Source organism: Protopterus annectens, chromosome 5.part1, assembly GCF_019279795.1.
Source record: "Protopterus annectens isolate FY-2018-M chromosome 5.part1, PAN1.0, whole genome shotgun sequence".
Classification (NCBI taxonomy): Eukaryota; Metazoa; Chordata; order Ceratodontiformes; family Protopteridae; genus Protopterus; species Protopterus annectens.
Window position 1 is genome coordinate 641611925 of NC_056736.1, and position 23477 is coordinate 641635401.

Genomic DNA, 23477 nt, shown 5'->3' on the forward strand with positions numbered 1-23477 from the left:
ACACACACTTACCTGAATCCATAACCACAGCGAAACCTCAGAAGCGCGAAATTCAAAACCGCTGGTTTTCGAGGTTTTGAATTTCGTGCTTCTGAGCTTTCGCTGTTCTCAGGATTCCACTTTATGGGCTTGAAATACTGAATTTCAATATGTTCAAGCTTCTAAAGTGAATCCATATATATATATATATATATATATATATATATATATATATATATATATATATATATATAGATATGTTCATAGGTGTGTACTAAGCTAATGGCCCTGCAGCCTTTACAAGCCTAGCCCATAGAAGTGCCCTGGCATCGTGCCCAACGTTAGTTCCCAGTGCCTCTATCAAGTAGGCGATATATATATATATATATATATATATATATATATATATATATATATATATGTGTGCGTGTGTGTGTGTGCGTATATATATATATATATATATATATATATATATATATATATATATATATATGTGTATATATATATATATATATATATATATATATATATATATATATATGGTATAGTCTAACATTCTGCAACCTTAGTGTATATTCTTACATATTTTTTCAATTACAATCTTGAAATTCAAAGCATCCCAAAACCATAATCCTTACAGTTATGTCATCCTGCAAAATCTACAGTTGAAAAAAGGCCACCCTCTAAAGAAAACTAAAGGTGACATGAAAGCAAAAGCACAAAGCAAGAAAACGAGTATTTGTGATCTAAAAAGTAAGTTTTCACACAAATGATTGAATTCACTTTTCCAAGACAGGGCTACCAAATTGAATGAATGTTAATACCAGATATGAGAAAACAGCACATTCTGCATGGTGCTACTTTGCCAAGATAAAATAATCAAAGAAGTCAATATATTCATTCTAGTTCATGACTGAATCTTTCGGCTTTTCCCATTTAGGGGTCGCCACAGTGGAACTCCGGTCCGTTAATGATTGGCATTAGATTTTTACGTGCCGAGTTTCCAGCCCTGATGCACAGTCTTCAACGAAGGCACGCCCATTCACGCATGTCTCCACACAGAAGACGGTCTAGCTGAGAATCGAACAGGACAACGTCTTACTGTGAGGTGACAACACTACCGCAGCACCATCACCGCATATTCATTCTAGTTCATTAGCAGGAAAAAAGTCATTGTGTCACTGTAGAATCATTTACCCAATTATAACCCTTGAAAATTGTACCTTGTCTTAATCTCGGGTTTAAAGTATGAAAAGACACCATTCATGGTTCACATTTTAATCAACAAAAACAAGCCAACAATGCAGACTATAGACTTGAAGACAAATTCATGCCTTAATACCAAACACAGACAAAAAATATCTGCACAACTTATCACAGACTAACCTGGAGGAAGTTTATATAACTGATCACATGCTTGTAGAGTGCACCCTTTGATTCCTGCAAGAGAAGGAAACAAAGGTGGACTTACTGTGCTAAGAAAGTCTAATTACCTCATACCATTAAGGTGACGTATTAAATGAATTATATAACACACTGCACATAAATATTATTTGCCCTTGACTACTGGTTTCTATTATTAGCTAGTTACCTCTCACTGTATTAGTCTGCAAGTGGCCTTTCTTAATTTTGCCTTTTAATCTGATGGCTTTTTCAGTTTTCTCAAGACTTATGCTTATATTTGTTTATTAAGCTTTTCTTCACAGGATTCCAATGCAAATGTGATTTTCCCTATAAGGCAACTCATTTACCAAAATATAAATAAAAATAAAGGGTTATTTTGCCCTCATTTCAAGTAATCCAATTTATAGTTTTAAGGTGGTACCTATGTCACAAATTTGGTCTGCCTGCCTCTACAGTGCATTCTAAATTAGCTCAAAACTGTGAGCCTGAAAGTGTAGGCATCATAATATAAACACGTCTAAAACTGCAACGATTACAGAAAAAACAACAGAAGGATATAATCAGTGAGAAAAGGTTAATTAATATACTCTCAGAAAAATATTCATCCTGTCAGCTAGAGGGGTCTATATTACATGCACAAAAAGACTTTAGCGCGAACGCTCACATGAGTGAAAATGCTGGGAATTGAAACCGTGATTGTGGGATCGTGTTACAGTGAGGAGTGGGATATTTGCTCTTTCCTCACTGAAGGGCGACCTCGGAGTTAGAATATATATTTAGCGGCGGGGGCATTTTTTCTCATGTGAGCGTTCGAGGTAAAGTCTTTTCGATTTTATAATATAGACCCCAGCTAGAGAAAAGTCTGTCAAATATAATGAACAATACATATATAGCTCCACTGCCCTTCATTGTTCAATGCAAAAAACTGTGGTAAAATAGACAATGTTTATTTTTTCAGTCAAATATGCAGCAGAACTAAGTTAACAGACCCCCTAGTGTCATGAGCAAGCAATGACTATCTCTGCAGCTCTGCTCTCAAGGTCATAGTAGTTCCCTTGTAGCATGTTTGAAGGATAACATCGAGCAGCCATGCATGTCTCACTCAGCAAAGGTTATGACACATTTCCACTGATATACCACCAAGTAGTCCTGAGAAACTAGTGACAGAACAGTGAAGAAAAGCACCAAAACCATGGGACAGTTTCTTTTTTGCATTTGTTTTATACTTTTGAACCCAAGCTGTGCATTTTAACATTAAAAGTTAAAATTTCCCAATGATATCTGATAAATTCTCAGGCTATGCTCTGAGCATCACTTAATTAAGGGTTAATTGCCTACAGCTCTGTAAGTTAACGTGCCTGGCTAATTATCCATTCTGAAACAACTACATGGATTTCAACAGTGTTCCCTCAAATTTAGGAACCACCACAAACTATGTATACCACATCAGTGCTTTTCTGTGACTCCAACATAATTCACTTTTTAATGACATTATGATACTACAGCTTGTTGCTTTTTATATAAAGAAAATATAAAAATAATATATGACTTACCTGTGGTGTCTTGATAATACAGGGCACTGGTGTTTGCTACTTGACCTTGCAAGTGAGATGAGCTTACTGTGAGTTTCTGGCCTGGGACGAGAATTCTGTTTTTTGCAGCTGGTAACCTGGACATAGCTCCCATTCCCAGCTGAGGTCTAAGTATCATAGTTGGCCGAAAAATAGTAGTAGGCACTCCATACTGAGAATTTTGTGGCAGCTTACTAGCAATAGTGCTGGCCTACAGAAAAAAGGAAAAAAAAAATGAGAAAATACACAAGTGATTGTCACGTTGCTTTACAAACTACTGGACAACATTTTTCACATTTAATATAGGTAAGACTTAAATAACGTGTTCCCAAAACTCTACTGGCACTTTGTCTCTATGTATATGTTTTAAGGTAAATTTGACATGCATATATTAAGGTAATGCAATAAACAAACTGTTTAATTTACTAAGAACAGACTGCATTTGTATCAGCTAACTCAGCACTGCCCCATCCGGTTACCACCTATGATGTCCTTATATTAATGGTGCAAGAGCTACGACAAAGGAAGTACAGCCATGTTTGCTATCTTTTTTATAAGCTCTGCTTTAACAGCCTGGAAATTACATTTCTCCAACAGTAAATAAACTTAACAGTGCATAATACCTCTTTTAAGATTAAGATAAACATTTCTACATATTTTAACAAAAAATTTAAAAAAATAATAATTTTGTTTCATCATTAATGTGAGTCTCTGTTCCAGTAGGCATATAACTAGTGTTCCTGATAAAGATGGTAATGTTGCAGTGTCCCAAAATGATGTGAAGTACACCAGAAATTATCCCAGTTTTTATATATTTTGCCTAGTCTCTTCTTAACAATCTGTACATTACTGATGAACAATAATAACTGTATATTTAGCATCTTTGGGGAATCCTTTACAGGTACATAAACAGGAATCATAACATTACAGTAATCAATGCTTTGCATACACTCACCGGTATTACATTTAACTAGTACGTGCTCATCAAAGTTATATTCTGTGTTTTTATACACCTGTATTACTCCCACTGCCCCATCACAAACGTTTTCTCTTCAAAGTTAAAGCTGAAGGATACATCTTGCAACACTGCAACCCTTGTAGGGGAATGTTTCTGCCTTGCAAACACTTCTTATGCAAGCTCTTTGATTCACAGTAGCACTGACTGCAGGACAGTTATTTAACATCATTATTTCTGCAGTGAAGAATGCATAAATCATGCTTTGTGCCACTCTCAGCAGTAACCATATATACACCACAAGTCACACTAAACAATTAAAAGCTCCATATGCAAAGCAGCAGTTTTCGTTAATGAACTGCTCCACTTTGTAAACCATGTATGGAACACACTGCACAACTTCCACTTATGGGACTGTGCAGTGTGAATACAGAGGTCTATAATGTATTTTGAATGGCTTTTAAGACAGTTTACCTGGTGCTAGCAAACTAGACCCAGCTACCAAACTGAAAAACAGACTGTGCTTAGGTACACATTACATTTAGCCACATTGGAACGTTTTTTTCCCCGTAATTTCATTAACTGTGTCATGCAGTTCTACTTTCTGAGTTTTAAGATGCAGAATCCCTCATGGTAGCATCAAAATAATTATTTTTTTAAACATGCTCAGTCATTTTTACATTATGTTTTTGACTAACTATATGCATTTTCATTCACCGTTTAGGCTGTCATATTACTTTCTATTAGCACATAAGCAGATTTTCACACACTGGCACCAACAATCACCATTTTTGCATTAGTACGCCCAGTTACATCTGCTTTTGCTTTGGAACACTCACTGTCCCTTCTTGTTCATTTAAAAAGTTAAATCATGTGAACTACAGCACAAATCCACCTGCACTAACACAAAAAGTTCCTTTCTCTGCGTTTTATTCTATTCATAATTTCATACAAATCAACAGTAGTTATTTGTTTCTGCATTTGATCATTAGTCTATCTCTTTTAATTCAAAAGTCACTGCATAAATGCTATTAATCTGATCATTTGAAGTCCTGAATGAAAATCACTTAATACTGACTATTTCAAATAGCTGTTACTTAGGAAATTTGAGTATTGGACCATTATTAAGTGTACTTGGTACATTAACTTTATAATTGCTGTTGTAAGTTTGCATACACTGCTAAAATACAACTGAATCGTATGATCTCTAAAACTTATTGTGCCCAAATTGTAATACAGAAATCATTTGACTGGTTTAAATATTTCTGACAGTCTTTTTTTTTTTTGTTATGCATGATCACTTATACTACCCTTTTTCTACATATTTTACTCATCCAAATACCAGTCTGAATGAGACAAGATCCCATTACAGAAGCATCCTGTTTCTAGCTGGATGGTTCTAGACACTGGAGTCAGCAGAAAGGAAATTTTGTGACAGAATGGACAGTTTGTAATCCAGAGGATGGAAGTCACTGAAAGAAGAATATCTCAAGAGAATGTTCAGTCCAAACAGCCAAGTTAGAAGCAGCTGAATATGCTTTATTAATGCCTTTTTTCTTCAATATTTATACGGACAGTATCACATAAGAAAGAAACAATAGGTTATCAAGCAGTCTTAAAATAAATTTGGGAGTTGATTAAAAAAGATGATCTCAGCACTCAAGTATAATTTTAGTTTGTGCCAACAAAAAAGGCATCCAAAACAATGCAAAAGTAGATGATTTAGAATAACAAGAAATATTACATACGGAAATGGCTCTAATGTAAAAAAAAGTAGTACTATTATGGGTAATAAATGTTTAGGAGAAAAATAAATGATGGAAATCATTCAAAAGGTTTTAAAGCAAGAAAGAACAGAAGTAAACTTACAGCCTCTTTGTTGGCCCTCTAAACTACAGCTAACTTATGTGAAAAAGGATGCCAAAAATATGAAGGCAATGTATAAATCATCTGGGACAAATCCGTACTTTAGAATGCAAGGGATCAATCATTAGACCTACAATTTGCAGACCAGCATTAGCTTCATCATAGACAGAGCATATGGAGTGGCAAGCTTCTGCAATAAAAATCATTACGATGTGAAATGTAAAATCAAAGGAACTGGCTAAGGAATGTTTATGTTGTTTGATGCAAGTATTAGTTATTACATTGGTAGTGGTCGTTTGATAGTATTACTGTGCATATTTTATGTTTTGACAATATACAAGAGTCCTGTGGATATATGGACTATATGGATACCTTTGTGGAACCTACCCTTCAGGGAACTGGCTAAGTTGTTAGGAAATCTGGTCAATCAGATACCCAAGATATGACCCAGTGACCAAGGAAAAGATTGAAGCTGCAGAATATAACATCAAAAAGGGACTAGGGTGGATTTAGATATAATGCTTCCAAATTATTGAATGTTCAAACTGAATATGTTGGCTGCCAGACGCCAGCCTATGGCCCTGTGAGATTTAGGTATGTTATGACATTTATTGATGAATATACTAGATGGGCGAAAGTGTACACAACAAAAGGTATGATGCACAAACAGTTGTTAAAATAAGTGACAGAATGATACTACAAGACATGCACAGTGATCACAGGTCACACTTTGTTTTTTTTGTTTTTGATTTTTTATTTAACATCTATTTATATAGATAACTATTTTCAGCCATAAAGCAGGTTACATGGTAAATACAACAAATGTAAGCAAAGATACATTTAGATTAGGCATACATGTGCAATAACATAGACAAATACAGATAAAACCTGTAACAAATCATATTAATAATTATATACATGGGCAGTCAACAAACATGAAAGAAACCCATGGTGTGCAGTCATGTGGTTTGCAGTGATAATGTAAAACAGAAAAACTCACAGTACATAACGCTGCGATGAGTAATGAGAAATAAGACTTACACATGAGAGACTTAGTAAGTAAACGGAATGTAACTCATTTTCTGAGGCTTTCTGTCCTCAGGCCTGCTGGCCCTTACTTCCTCTCTTTGCCAGCTGGTCAATTTGTTTTCCTCACATGAGGGTGGAAGCTATCCAAAATGGGATGTCATTTAGGTAGCTATCAGAAGTTTTTTTTTTTGTCTTTTAAGACTGTAACCTATGTATACCCGAAACTGCCCCAGAGTTCCTTGTTCTGTAGGTATTGATGGGTGATATAACCATCAAAACTGCCCTGTCTTGCCTCCCTTGAAGCTAGTACTTTCACTAAATCTACAGTCCTTCATAAGATAGTTAAGCCCACAAAGCCACATAACTCCTTCCTCTGTTCCCCAATTCCAGCTCTAGCAAGCACCTGAGCTGCTGTTTGAACACTGGTTGCCTGGGCTATAGTTAGGGCTTTATCTCTTCATGCCAATGGAGCTGATCTAAAATAAATATATATATATTTTGATGAAGTGCATTTTATAAATACAGTGACAAAGAATGTGTAAACTTTAGGGGTACATGGCAAATGTTTCATATACATTATCACTCTCAGAGCTCAGATAGAATAGAAAGTTCAAACAGGATGTTAAAGGAAGACTTGAGGAAAATGGTAGAGGGATCAGGACATGATGGAGTAAAGAATCTGTCAACAGTACTGTTAAAGATAACAATCTTGCTCCAAAAGAGTGGATTAACACTCCACAAATTAAAGACAAAATGCCCTATGTATTTGCAAAGAAAAATAATACCTTTATAAGGTACCTCTGAGAGCAACAGCAGTATGGGGTCAGCAGCAAAACTAACTGTCCTTTGCCAGGGAAATACTACAGGAGGGTATACAAACATGATACAGAGAACTGGAGAATCTAAACGAAATCTGGCAAATGAAAGAGGTAAAGTAGCAACAAGGGATATACTCCACTGGTTTGTTACTAAAAACAAGTGGAACTCAAAGTAGCTGGGACAATATATTAACTAAAGTTGGTATGTGGCTATTCAAATACAGTCATACAAAAGTCAAATTACAAAGACTGGGAGGAAAACCAGATTCAAAATTAAAATGGAAGGGGAACTTGGTATTGGATAAAAACTGACAAGAATACAATCTTTCTTTGCAGATATTAAAAGACTTCAAAAATGAAAAATAAATGTTGCAATAAGCTGATATTAGTGTTTCTATTTCGAAGCCCAGTTACTTCCTAGCCCACAATAAATTCATTTACATCAGTCTAAAAACTGCAGTCCCATGATCTCAATTAGACAACCTGCGAGGTCTGTGCTCATGCACCACGTCACTGCAAAGGAGGTAGCGCTATGCTGTCTGTTCCCATGTCACAGAACAACTCCAGCTCAGCATGGAATACTGTTATGAATTTCACTAAAATGCCTTAGATTAGGCTTGCTATTATCACTCAAACAATAAGTAAAAAGGTCACACAGAAAAAAACAATTGGTTAAAAAACAAAAAGAAAAATCTAGCAAAGCTAGACTTTCCACTGTGTGATTCCTTAAACCTCTTGTATTAGAGGCGACATGGGATATATATGCAAATGGATGGACACTAGTTGGGTATAACAACCCTTTGTTTCCATATGTTAGCTAAACATCCCACTTATGTTGTGCTGATGATGCCATAAGAAATCAGAAACATGACAGCTAGCGGGGTTTGGCTTTATTTGCCTGAATTTGTCCATAAATAAACTTAAAAGAAAAAGTCATGGACATTCAGAATTGCCATTTAGTTGAAACACCTGATGTCCTTAAATGGTAATTTGCATATATCCTATGTCGTCTCTAATACAAGAGGTTTAAGGAATCACACAGTGGAAAATCTAGCTTTGCCTTTGCTAGATTTTTCTTTTTGTTTTTTAACGGACTGTTTTTTTCTGTGTGACCTTTTTACTTATTGTTTTAGTTTGTTAGTTGGGATATTTTGCATTCACTCTACGGTTTATGGATATCACTTGGGTACAACAACCCTGTGTTGCCGTATCTTCGCCAAGCATTCCACTTATAATGTGCTGATGATGCCATAAGAAATGCATGTCCACAGCTTATGGGGTTTGGCTTTATTGGCCTGAATTTGTCCATAAATAGACTTAAAAGAAAAAGTCATGGATATTCGGAATTGCCATTTAACTGAAACACCTGATGTCCTTAAAGGGTAATTTGCACATATCCCATGTCATCTCTAATACAAGAGGTTTAAGGAATCACACAGTGGAAAGTCTAGCTTTGCTAGATTTTTCTTTATGCTATTATCACTCAAGGAAGAGCATGTTTTAAGAAGAATGGGGGTCAATGTATTCTACTTCATGAGAGAGCTGTACAACAAATGGAGAAGATGAGAGAGTACATTTAAAGACTATTGTTACATCTGTAGGAACAAATCTTAGTGATGGCTACCCACAGACTGATCAAGTAGTCGCTATATTGGTTTATGGAAAAGCAAATTAGAAAAATCCAAAAATTAGCAAAATTAATGGAAAACTTAGGTAATAACTGTAAAGAAACTGATAAAACAGTTACTGAGATGTTAGCAATGAGGGGTGGAGTACTGCAAAATTGCAGGGTACTACATTTTCCTTTCACCACTAATCATGGAACTTGTGTTGTAATAGGTAAACATGCTGCATGTACATCCCAAAAAAATCCTGGCCATTTTGACAAAATTTGTGAAATTTCTTAAAAAATGCATCAACAGGAGCATGGCAGCTGGTTTGGTGGTACTGACTTAGATATACTACACTAGAACATACCTACTGTAGTTATCATTGCATAGGTCTATGTAACTTTTAATAATTAAGTGTATAATGAGTTGTGTTTGTTTAACTCAAATGAGACAAGTTTAAGATATGGTCAGACGCGTGACAGATGAAAACTATAAGTAAATAATCGGATTCAGATTCACAGTATCAGGCATTTTCAGAGCAACAAGAAATACACAGTACTGTGCCAATATTAATAATGTTTTGTGGTTTATAACACTCCCTCTAAGTATAATAAATGACATGGGCATGAAGCAAAAAATATATAGTTTTATAATTGTTCAGGGGGAAATGTTACAGAACAGAAATAATAGAATGTTGCCAAAATTAATTTATGCATTTTTTATGAGTTTAAAATATTTTAGAATTAATCCATGGGATAATAAACATTACAGCTTTATTCAAGATGCTTCTTTTTTTTAATTAACCACATCAAAACCAAATAAAGAATTGTACCAAACATATTTATTGCAAGCAACTACAAATAAAGACATAAAAATGTATAACTAAATAATGAGAGGACATGTGACAAAATGTAATGTAATAATATTATGCACTGATAATATCATATAAAGCTTCAAAACTAAAGTCTTGAATACATAAACATCACCATGTAATATGCTCCTCACCTTTAGGTAGGACCTCTGCTTACTGGTCTGCAGGAAATTCTCAGGAGTAAGAATTCCATAAGATACAGCTGCCACAAAAATTAGATAAACCACCTAATAAATAAACTATGATGTCCATCTACCTAAATTAATTTTCCCTGAGAGCTCAATAATGCCCTATCTATCCAAATCTTATTCATAATCAACTTAATTTCTGCTGAAAACATTGACCCGATTTCCCAGTTTTTGGTAATATCCTTTTTACAGACTATCATAAAAAAGAAATACTAACATCTCCTGATTCTTCAAAAATCCTTGAATACTGCCATATTCCAGTACAAGTAGTCTGTACTAACCAGGTAGGAGTAGAGAAGATCATATTTACAACAACTTGAACCCTTTCGATGAATTGGTGAAGCATGTGATAGTGCCAAAAGACATGCATCTATGACCCTTTCACCCTTTACCCAAATCTCCAACAACTATCCATAACCTGAGGAAACATGCTGGAGATGGTGTAGCATACAAAGATATCTGTGGAGACAAGTCTATGTAAATATCATATACCTCTTGGATTTTGTAGCATACCTCATAATGTAGCAGGTTTGTAACCAAAAGTCAGAGGAACAGGTTTGTGTAGGATCTGATCTCAGGAATCCCTACTTACCCATTGTCTCAGCTTTGAGATTCCAAACAACTTCACATGCCCTGCTCACAAGGTGTTTGACAGATGAACTTTCCTGCTTCAGCTCAACCACATTTTTTATTAACTTCAGCTGAGCCTTAACAGGAATGGAAATATATGTATGCCCTCTTGGCCACTATCAGCTCATAAACTCATAGCTTCCACTTTCTTTCTAGGAGTATTTAGTCCTGGATGAATCCCAGTCCATGTATGAATTCATCAACTTGTTTCCAGTAAATTATCTAGGATTTCAGTTGCTTCCACTTGGAAAATACCTCATCACATTCAGTGCCTGAATTCAGACTGCTGATAGCAATCATTGCTTCCAACCATGGCATCATTTTGTGTTCATTAAAGAGAATGTTCAAGGTAGTTAATGACTGTTCCTGAAAGCCACACATGCAAGCCCTCCATGCCCAAGAGGTCCAAAAAGTTATATTTTCCAGTACTCTTAAGAAAGCACAGAAAGGGCCCAAAAGATGGCTTATACCCTGTAGCAACCTCTTAGGTATGTATCTGATATAAGAATATTAACTAGTATAGGAAGTTTAACTTCCCAGCATACAAATAACTAAATGAATCAAACACCTACATCTTCCTCCTTAATATCCGCTTTTCCCTGGAAGTCTTAGGCTTATAACACTCATAGGAAATCAGTCAAAATATTTTGATGGTCATTACAAAAAAAACTGTTCAGGTGTACCAAAAGGGTAGGATTTAAAGGTGTACAGGAAGAGTGCAAGGCCTGAACCTTTTTATCCCATTCAAATAAGATGAGCTACCAAAGCAACTCTAATCCTGCCCATAAATTGTAAATGTGTTTTCTTGACAGATGAAGCAAGAGATAAACCAAAACACAATCCTACATACTTAATATTCTGCCATACTCATAAGAAGGAGTACTGGTCTCTTAGATCACCCGAAGGGGCAAAGTTAACAGCAACAGCCCTTCTTTTGTCCAACTTTATCTTACATCCACAGAAACCACCAAGTCCTTGCAGCAATATAAATTGAGTTGTTAAGTTTTCTCCTGGGTTGCTCAAATAAAGGTCTTGGCCTACTTGTGATTAAATGTATAACCTCTCAAGGTAGAATTCCAAACTGTTATGACTAATGGCTACAAATGTAAAAAGCTGAGGGGACAACTGCAGCTCTGTCTGGTCCGTCTTGAAAGGAAAAATAGGTTAGAGAGCACTGCAGTTGTTTTAAGACTGGCAGTAGTGTCTGGATAAATCTGAGAAAGCAGATTAACAAAGGTGACTGGAAAGCTAAATCCCTTCAAAACCAGTATAAGGTACATCCATTCCACATAGTTAAATGCCTTCTCCGCTTCAACACTAACCAGAGCAAGGATGTCCTTATGCTGCTGAGCTTCGGGTATAATTGCAACTGTTCTTGTAATACTGTCAAAAGTCGGCCACCCTCCTACAAAGTTACACTGATCAAGATGTAGCAAAGTTGGCACCTATTCTGCTGGTCTAGACGGTAAAATTGCCAAAAAATTTTATAATCATGGTGATGCATAGAAACAGACCTGTAGGGGGACAACAGCAGTGGGTTCTTATACTCCTTAAATGTAAAAACTGTAATGGTTTCGTTCCAGAACTGTGGATTATACCTTGATCTTCCCCAAAACATCAGTACTAAGTTGCTTAACGATATCTCTATACAAGACTCAAAAAAAGTTTCACCCCTCAGGTGCTATGCAGAAAAACTCCAGTGCTTGTCTAAGGAGGACCCACAATACCACTTCAAATGTATCTCCAGAGGGGCATGACCTGAAAATATAATAAAACCTGAAAATATAATAAAGTTAAGGACAAAGAGACTTCAGCACCTTAGTGTGCTCTGCAGTTATATAGGGCATGTCAATACAAGAAAGCAACCTAAATCTGGCTGAGTAAAAAGTAAAGTGCTGCTGGTCCTCCATGAATAAACCATCACCAACTAATCCCAAAGAATGCTTATATCTGACCACACATTGTCCCCAGCCTGGGGATCCTAAACTGTACTGGAGTATTCAAAATATCAGAAGAATTTGTTTCTAGTCTTCCATACTGCACATATGAAAAGCCATTACTGTTACCATAATATATTTTTTTTATTTGGTTTTCTGAATTCATCCTGCTTAAGCCATGGTGAGAGGTATACAAACACACACGCGCGCACACACACACACACACACACACACACACACACACACACACACACACACACACACACACACACACACAAAATGATATGCCTCACTCCCCAAAAATCTCTTTTCAGTCCAGCATACCTTTCTTGTAGATCTGCCACTCAGTCCTCTACCACGAACTGCAACAACTTTGACACCAGAAAGACAACACCTCTTCTTCTAGGGTTCTGAAAACCAACAGTTACTCCCTACTCCAGATACCCTTCAAGACCTTGCCACGCTCATTACTATCTAATTGTGTTTCTTGCAGTGCTATTATATCAGGTTTATGTTGCTTAAGCTATATAAGATGCTTCATATGGATGAACATTTTTATAGTACGTAAAACTAAGCTAAAATGACAAACGTAAAATTGTCTTAACTGAAATACTTTTCTGCTAACAATATTTCCCCCGCTTTTGCAACAATGAATTGTTCAAAAGGTCATAAACTAATCACAAAGTCATACACTTTAAGATATTTAGTAGTGGTTCTTTCACAATTTAAATTATTTTCACACATAATTATAAAACTATAGGTCTTTCTAATTTATTAAGGTTGCTTAGTACTGCCATTAATAGGCTGAAGTTGTGTATGTATTCTAGGATAAATAAAATCTTATATAGCTAAACAACAGTATGAAAGGTATAATTTCTTTTTCCACTAAAGATGCTTTTTAAGCTGTTCTGCAATGGTCATTTCCCTTTATTGCTAGTAGAAGCAGCTCTAAAGGGCCTGTTCTACAGCAAGTTAAACTAAGAGAAAATATAAAACGTGCAGATGTGCAAGTTTTTTTTTCTCAGCTATTTTGTGTATAATCTGTCATATTTTATGACCTTTCAAACATGTTCATATAACAGTGAAAAGAGGAATATATACTCACCTATAAAGTGAGATTTCTTCCTAAATTATAATGCTCAGCTACAAGCTGACGTTTTGTGTAACACCTAGATCCAGTCACAAGATAACCATCCACAGTAACCGCAAACTAACACATAATGTGTTATTGTTCCTATTCTTTGGAATGACATATGAAAACTATACTTTGAATATAACCTTCCAAGACAGAAAGAAACAACTTTAAGATAGTATCTTTATGGACAAGACCCTGACCACAGTTTTTATACAGACATCTGTTTAGATGAGATACTTCTGCAAGGTTTCTATATTAACTCCTGCTCATGTAAATGTATAAGCAAATTCTGACCACTGTTTCTGTATTAACCCCAGTTCAGAGAAGATACAGTTATTAGGAGAGCTAATACAATTTCTAACGTGTCCTAAGTTAATGTAGATAATATGTGCAAAATCTAAACCACAGCTCTCAATAGCTTGAAGTGTTGAATTGTTGATGTTAAGAAAACAAGTGATAACATCTGCTTTCCTAAATTTTGGTCTGCAAATAAGTCAAACACTTAAGTATGCAGGCAGAGTTTTTATACATCAAAACTAAATAAAACTATGCTGCTACCACATGCTTTTGTCAACCATTTTAATGCAATACTGGGATGATGACTGGCCTGACTGATTCTCTGAGTTAAGCATGTTTATTTTACGCAGTCAGCATACCTCCCAGCTGTCCAATTTTTTGCAGAATGTCCACATTTTGCCTAGTATTTTTGGTCTGTTTCTCTTAAAATTGTGGTTTTCTGGCAAATCACCGGTAAATCCTTGACGACTGGAGTCAGAAAATAATGGCAGACATTTCATTTTCAGACTTCATATCCTTCAGAAATTTCATGCTAATGCAAAACCTGTTATTCTATCAACTTTCTAAGTTTGTAAGGGCAATATTTAAAAAGTGTCCCTATTTTTGGGCCTTTGCCCCCCCCCCCATTATTTGTGGCTTTGTCCAGATTTCTTGCTCTAACAGGTTGAGACATACACTCAGTGGATGTATAGAACATATTGCATGTTGTGCAGTTACATGTGACTAATGCTTCTAAGTATATAGCAACTATGAAAGACACCATAGTGTCAGACTGGTTGCAAAAAGATTGCCTTGGGTTGTTAGGCCTGTTTCTGCTGCTACAAATCAGTAGCTGTTATTATGTCAAAAAACTTCATTTTATGGCTCCAAAGTTCAGAATGCTTTATGTTAGGGGCGCAACCTGTCAGGGGTAAAAATGAATTTCCTTGTCAGAGGTTTTGTGGGGGTTGCTGGCAGAGATAAGGAGATTGAAGAGTTAATAAAAAGCTGCTCTGGATGAACAGGTGGGGTCATCACAAGCAAAAATGGCCAGCTTAGACCTCTTTGCATGGTTGTTGAAAAATAGAGAAAAAAACATTTTAGTCAATGCAATTGCTAAAAGAAACAATCAGAAGATCTAGGGAGCAAGGAAGATAATTCAAGGCACTGATCCCAGAACAGTAGTTGTGTAGACTGACATTTTAATGATGGTGAAGGAGGACATAGAGGAGATTAAGGCGATAGGTCAATAAAGAAATAAGATGGGGCAGCTTAAAGAGACAGTACTGGAATTGGAGGAGGAAAGCGTTACAGTAATAATGGAGGTAAGTGGCCAGATGATAAATACTGGAATGGTCCCCTAAGCTGCGATGGTGAAGATGAATGACCAGTCACAGGGACAGAATATCCACTTTGTCAGGAATGGTGAAAGTAATGGGTCATGAGCTGGAAAAGCTAATCAGTGACTTGCTTAATCACAGAATGTCATTTACACCTGGAAAGCTCCCAAAGATAGACTGTATATAAAGGGTGTACAGACAAAGATGTCCAGATGGTCTACCTAAACATGTACTAGCCTATCTCATTTCATTCAATGAGAATTAACATGTATTCACACAAGCAAAGGTGCTGGAAACAATACCATTTACAAGTATATTCATAAATGTAGTGAAAGACTTTCCAGAAGCTCTATGTAAGCATGGAAATAGGGACCAAAAAGATTCTGGAGTAAAATATTCTGCCTTTGTGTATCAGAGGCACTAGTTCTATGACCCCCTGCTTCAATCATGTAATGGAGCTCTGGAAGAAACAGCTCTATCTGGTCTGGTAGGTATGAGGGATTTTCCCCGGAAGGGGGAGTATTTTCTATCCAATGTAAAATGTATCTCTCCAAACTATTCTCAGAATCTATTTATCTGAGACTACTTGCAGCCAAGGCTACAGGGTTGAGACACAGCTTGAGTGAAGGAGGAAGGGAAGAAAGGCAGGGGGAGCAGGAGTGCTCTGCAACTCAGCATAGTCATTCTTTTGCAGGTGGTTGATTCTTGTTTGGAAAGGAAACCCTCTTGTTTGGTTTTGAAGAATTATCCTCCTGCCATTTCCTTTTGGATCCCTGACTTTTGTTTAGCTAGGATTGCTAAACCAAGTCAAAAGCACAAAAACTAAATACCAAAAGTAAGCCCCAAATCCAGGAGCCGGCAGGGCAAAACTAATCACAGTGGTGTAATCCAAGGCACAATCCAATATACAGTCACTAAGAAGTTACAGAGACCGGTTGGACAACAGAAACACTTTATTCAACTATAACAACAAGCGCTTTCTTTGTCAGTTGAGACTTTATCAAGATAAAAGACAGCACAGGAGGCACAGAGTATATACACCCAAACCCAATTAACACCTCATGCAAGACAATTAAACAAATTATCCCTGCAGAAGCCTTATACCACATCTAAAAAAATTATTATTATTTTTAAAGTTTTCTACATCATCCCTGCACAGTATGCAAGAAGAAAAAAAAACATCCATCAGTCAGGTCTCCTAATAAAGGCAAGTCCAAAGGTATATAATAATAACCCACACAAAAATAAATATTAATTAAAACCTAGCACAGGAGTATCCGTTACTGAACATGTAATAAAATGCATTTTATACATCCAAAAAGAAATAAAAATACAAGTAAAAAGTACATGGTATTGAATTGGTCTGTGCAACTTCTTAGTGACTATATATTGGAATGTGCCTTGGATTACCACAACAACATATCACACAAAATGAAAAAGCAAAAGCCAAGGGAAAGACATGAAACTTACACTAGGCAGATCAAGAATCCAAAACAGAGAAAGGCAAACAAGGAACTATGGAACAGAATGACAGAGGAAAGGAGCCGAAGCAAAGACAGAAGCAAATGGTTAGGGACAGGATGGGCAAAGGAAATAACTGGAGACTGTGCAGATGAAGATGAACATTTCTTGAATGCACAAGGGATTGAGAACCTAATTTTTTCAGTGAAAGACACAATGAAGGGCTGTGCCAGGCTAATGAGTAGTAAAATAGGATAATGAGAGTTCAGAAAAAAGAGGTGATCCAGAGATAGAGAGATTGGACTGGCAAAAGGAAGTGAAAGATAAAAGTGTGTTTTATTGGCATAATATAACAAACTCAACTAAACCCTACACTACCTCCTCCATCTTCCCACCACTATCACTCCTCCTCAGCTAACATGTATAAGCATACCATACCTATGCTGACTGCATGCACTTTCCTTGCATACCTTCCATCCTACCAAAACTCCATCATTCCCCCACTCAACCACTACCACTGTACTACTACTCACACCACCACTCAGCTCCCCTCCCATCAACTCAAGAACCATCCCTATGCACCCCCCACATATTCTATCAACTATATTACTCAAACAAAAAGCATCCCTATGACTTAGCATAGTAACCCTCCCACGATACCTATTACCCACAGAACACAATCATAAAGGTTCCCTAATAAACAAACACATTCAAAAACTGAGAAAACGAATAACCTCATGCATATCAAAACTAGCCCTAAGTGGAGACATCCACCCCAACCCTGGCCCCACCATTTCCAACCCCACTCCTCATAATCAGACTAGAAACCACAACTTCTCCCAAATCACAGCCAATAGAAAGCCAAGTGACTTCCTTCTACTAAGCCTAAATATTAGAAGTATATCCAACAAGGTCCATGAACTCCATGCCACCATAGACTTGTACTCCCCAGATATAATCATCCTGACAGAAACCTGGCTAAAACCTCACATTACCAGTGAGCAAATCCTCCCTACCGGTTACGGCATACTAAGAGTAGACCAGCTAAACAAGAAAGGAGGTGGTGTAGCTATAATATTTAAACAGCATCTAAACATCCAGATCTTAAAATCATCAGCTCCACAAATAGGCAATGAAGAAATAATATATATCAACCTCAAAATAAACCAAAATAAAATCATCAACATAAATGGATGCTACTTCCCACCTGGCCAAAACATCCCTCCACTAGAAAACCTCCTCAGCTGGTCTACCCACCATCTCCCCCAAGAAACTATAATTTTAGGTGATTTCAATACTGACTGGCAATCCTGTTCTGGCAACCATCCAACCCATCATCTAAACCTTCATGGCTTCACCCAACTAGTCCAGTCGCCAACCAGGATAAATAAAAACTCCAACAAGCACACTACCCTGGATTAGATACTAGTCAGTAACAGCCCCCAGTCATATATAGCAGGCTAATTATCATATAGCCTCAGTGATCACTCCCCAACATTCCTACTAAAAAAACACCTAAACCAATCTAAAACTGTCATCTACCATCAAATATGTAAAAAAGTAAACTTTAACCAACTCACATTCATCTCATCCCTCAAAGAATGTAACTGGCATCCTCTAAAGTACCTCAGACTTGATGACACTGTTGAATTTTTTAATACTACCTTCCTGAGCATCCTTAATTACCATGCCCCCATAAGACTTTCCAGAACCAAAGCACAACCCTCCAGAAATGAAAAACAGGGATAAAGCCTGGGAACACTGGCGCAAAACCAAAACCCTCTCAACTAGACAGAAATTCCTAGAACTACACAATAGAGTCAAAAAGATAATAAAACAGAACAAATTCCAATACTACCAGTCTGCCCTAGACTCCTTCCAACACAACCCTAAACAATTCTGGTCCTCCATAAACTCCATCCTTCACCCAGATAAATTCAGTACCCCTCCTCCTAACATCCCTCACTCCTCCAAAAATATTGCTACCTCATATAACACACACTTCACACAAACCATACTATCACTAGCTAGACAACACAACCCCCCCTCCCCTCCAACCCACACCTTCAACTAGTAATCTCCCCACTGTCTTCTCTTTTTCTCCTGTTCCTACCTCCAACATAAAAAAACTCTTAACTAAACTTAAATCCAACAAATTAGCAGCAGACAACTTCCCAAGTGAATACCTACAAATCGCAGCTGATGCTCTAGCCTACCCAGTATACATCTTGATTAACCGATCTCTGTCAGAAAGTTACATTCCCACACTATGGAAAGTATCACATATAATTCCCCTCCACAAAGGTGGTCCCTCTACATCACTAACCACTTACTGCCCCATAGCTACACTTACTGCCCCATAGTTATTCTCTCTCCACTCTCCAAAATACTAGAGAGATGCATTCACTCTCAGGTCTCAAACTACCTCCTTACTAACAACCTCCTTTCCAATACTCAGCATGATTTTCGACCAAACCATAGCACCACTACTGTCTTACTCTCCTTTACTAACACTATCCTTCAGCATAAAAACAATGGCTATCTCTCCTCTGCTACTTTTCTAGATCTATCTAAAGCATTTGACATGGTGCCACACAAACAACTCATCTCTGTCCTCAATAACCTATCCTTCTCTCAATCAGTCACCAACTGGTTTCAGAGTTACCTGTCGGACCACCAACAATCCATTGTATGGCAGAATGACATATCTCCCCAACTACCTGTCTCTATAGGGGTTCCCCAAGGATCCATCCTTGGACCCCTACTCTTCTCTATTTTCACCAATAATCTAGCCTCTGCCACCAAATATGGCACACTCATACAATATGCAGATGACTCAACCATCATCTGCTCAGCCCAGTCCCTACCCAAACTGCAAAAAGTCACACAGGAAGCCTTTTCCTCTGTTGAAACTTGGTTATCCGATGCCCAATTAATACTCAACCCATACAAAACTAAACTATTCATCTTCCAACCCACCAAACATATTCAAAACAACTCTCACTTTGACATCACAGCAAAAGACAACACCACTACACACCCAACAGAACACACCAAATTGCTAGGAGTGGAAATAGATAAACTAAAATTTGACATTGACATATCCATGACCATAAAAAAAGTCCACAAAAAACTAGGAGTGTTATACAGAAATAATCGACTTCTCACCAAAGCAGCAAATATTTCGGTAGCAAATTCCCACCTTATCTCCACCCTACTTTATGCCTCTCCATATATACCAACCTAAGGCAATGCGATCTAAACAAGCTAGAGACCTGCTATAACAAAATCGCCAAATTCGCCACAGGGACACCCTACCATAGTCATCACTCTCTCTCACTTGCTGAACTGGGCTGGCTTGAACTCCCTCACCTACTTCAATGGTATCAACTCACACTCGCCCACAAACTAGTAAAGCATCCACTAAAAGTCCCATCCCTCCAGAATCTACTCCAACCCTATCGCACCACCAGACCACTAAGATCCAGCAACAAAAAGCACTTACAGGTCACTAAAGCCAATAACTCTGCTGGAGAAGCACTATTCTCTTGTGCCATAGCCAAATTATGGAACTCCGTGCCACCCACAATTACCTCCGTACCATCATGCACCCACTTCAAAACTTTACTAAAAGCGCACCTAAAAACATGCTGGCTATGCCCTTGCAACTCCCCCTCTAATATCACCCATCCCATCCACCCACTACCTTTCTTTCCACTCCACTAACTGCCTTGATTATAGCAAGCTCAGATGCTCGTAATCCTAACTACTTATTATACAGCAGGAACTTCTTATTGTAACAATTGTTAATGTCTGTTATGTACTTCGCAGATGATAAAGATTCTAGTTGTCTACTGATGTACTGTGGTCTTCATCTGTAACTATGTTTGTAATTGTTAATTGCTATGTTGATCAAATTGCTAATTGCTATGTAAATCCAATGTAACTACCGTCTGTATATTTTAACTGTGGAGCTTTTCTCCCTGGGCCTCAGCTGAAAATGGACCTATTTCCAGTCAGACACTCCCGGTCAACAAATGTAAATAAATAAACAAAAAAATATATACTAGACTACATGTTGAATCATATCTGTTGACCAAAAGAGAGCCCGATGTAGAAAATAGGACTGTTGACTGTCCTAGGGAATGGGAACCAGTGTTGGTGGGTGTAACTAAATAAAATACCTGCTGGACAAGAAACAATGAACAAAGATCAACGTGCATATGTCTATAATGGAAAGGCTCACTCAGACTCTGCTACACTTTGCTGTGAGGGAAAGGTTGGCTTGTTTTTTATTTGTTGTATTTTGTATTAGTTTATTGCCTTTTTATATTTTGAGTGCTGTGATTTGTTTTCTTTAATTTGTGTTTTGCTTGTGTTCTACTTTTAAGTGCATATTAAAACTTCAAAAGACACCACAGCTCTGTCTCTTGTGAGTCAGGCAACATTTTGAACTGATCAATTATGGACTCATACATAAGACAGAATAGGTCACTTAAAGTTAATGATTTGTGAACTGAGGGTGAAGCTAGGAAATAAACCTTCGATTTAAGGGGTAAAATAAAACATTTCAGAGCTTTACTAGAAAAGCTCACCCAGACTCTGCTACACTATGCTGTGAGGGAAAGGTTGGTTTGCTTTTTATTTGTTGTATTTTGTATTAGTTTATTGCTGATTTATATTTTGAGTGCTGTGATTTGTTTTCTTTACCTTGTGTTTTGCTTGTGTTCTGCTTTTAACTGCATATTAAAACTTCAAAAGACACAACAGCTCTGTCTCTTGTGAGTCAGGCAGACATTTTTCCCCACCCTGTCACTGTCGTGTTCTTAGATACCACTGTCTTTCTAGTTGCCTGCCTCTTATGTTAATTTGACCATATATCTCTTTTCCTCTCTGCTTTCACTGGCTTGTGTGAGTAAGCACAAAATTATCATTTTGTGAAATCACTCTTCAACTATTTAAATTTATTGGCCATTCTACTGTATTCCATAGTACCGGAATACAAAAGTGATCGCCCCCTTTCAATCTATCTTGCTGTTTTAAAAATAGTTACTCTCCACTAAAACTTAACTTTTTAGACAGGTAAAACTTAAGTTACCTACTTTCACATCTAACTTCTCTAGTGCACACTGCAGTGTTTAGGAACCATTTTTTTTATCTTACCTTTAAGCATCCCTGTGACTAGCACTTGCTCTAATACCTGCTGGAAAGCACTAGGAAGCCTTAAACTGATACAAGCACTCAACTCTCCTTATTAATAAGGAGAAATTAATCATAGGCACTAAACAGCCTATAATTGCAAAGTACCTTGCTAAGGTAAGAGAAAACAGCTCTTGTACTTTTCAAAAAAAAAATCACCAAACCAGGCATGTTCAAGGGTCAGCTTCTGTTGATTTCTCCTGTCCACCTGGTGAATCTGGGCATACTGGGGCAATGCAGCAATTGCCTCATGTACACAGACAACCCTCTCCTTCTACCACCCAACACTACAACCTGTGAGAGATGCATTTACATAGCCAAACTGGAAGCAAAGCTCTCTCCACCCAAGACTGTGCTAGACAATCAAGAGGAGAAGGTTAACACCCGCACTACACCTCAAGCAACACATAGCCCTTCTAAACTCACACCACCAACACCCACACATAGCAACACTAAATCCACATATGCGAAGGCTCTTAACTGTAACCTGCCCAAGCAACAAGGATCTCCGAAGCTGAAACGCAAACAAACACCAATCACAACCAAAGTGTCACATAGCTCACAACACCAGTGTGCCACCCAGCAACAGCCCCTAAGGCAAGACAACGCACCTAACACTTTAGTCACAGGTGACTCTACAGTCAGGCACACTGATGTCCCACTCACCAGGCTGAACAAGGAGAAAATTACAGTGAGCTGCCTGTTGGGTGCCAGGATCCGCCACATAGCTCATGCACTCAAGTCACTCCACAACAAGTACAAATATGACTCTGTCATTGTCCATGTTGGTGTGAATGACTTGAGACGTACCTCCCTGGACTACATGAAAAGAGACATGGAAGAGCTCTCAGATCATGTGGCCCAGGCAGGTATGACCCTAGCCCTGAGTAGCATCCTGCGTTTGCCCAGAATGATATCACAATATAAGGACAAAATGATTGACTTCAACAATTAGCAAAGCTTCTGGTGTCATTCAAAGGGGATCCAGTATCTGTCTGCCTGGGACGACATGATCGACAGACCACGATGCTTTACCAGAGATAGTTTGCACCTGTCGCCCCTGGGATTCAGGTTACTGGCAAAGGCTCTTGCCACCCCTATAGTGCCTTTTTAGGCTAAGTTCAAAGGACAAAACCACCACCGTAACAGGTACAAGCATGCAAAATCTGAAGGTAATGCTACTCAATGCTAGAAGTCTAAACCTCAAA

At 37.5% G+C, this 23477-nt stretch overlaps 1 protein-coding gene across 1 annotated transcript in view; it reads right to left on the minus strand.

Annotated features, from left to right (window-relative positions):
• Positions 1-23477, minus strand: part of MTUS2 (microtubule associated scaffold protein 2) — a 3916139-nt gene that overhangs the window by 2051419 nt on the left and 1841243 nt on the right. Inside the window, exon 5 of the mRNA XM_044073264.1 lies at positions 2937-3165. Coding sequence (XP_043929199.1) covers positions 2937-3165 — 229 coding nt within the window. The remainder of the gene's footprint in view (positions 1-2936; positions 3166-23477) is intronic.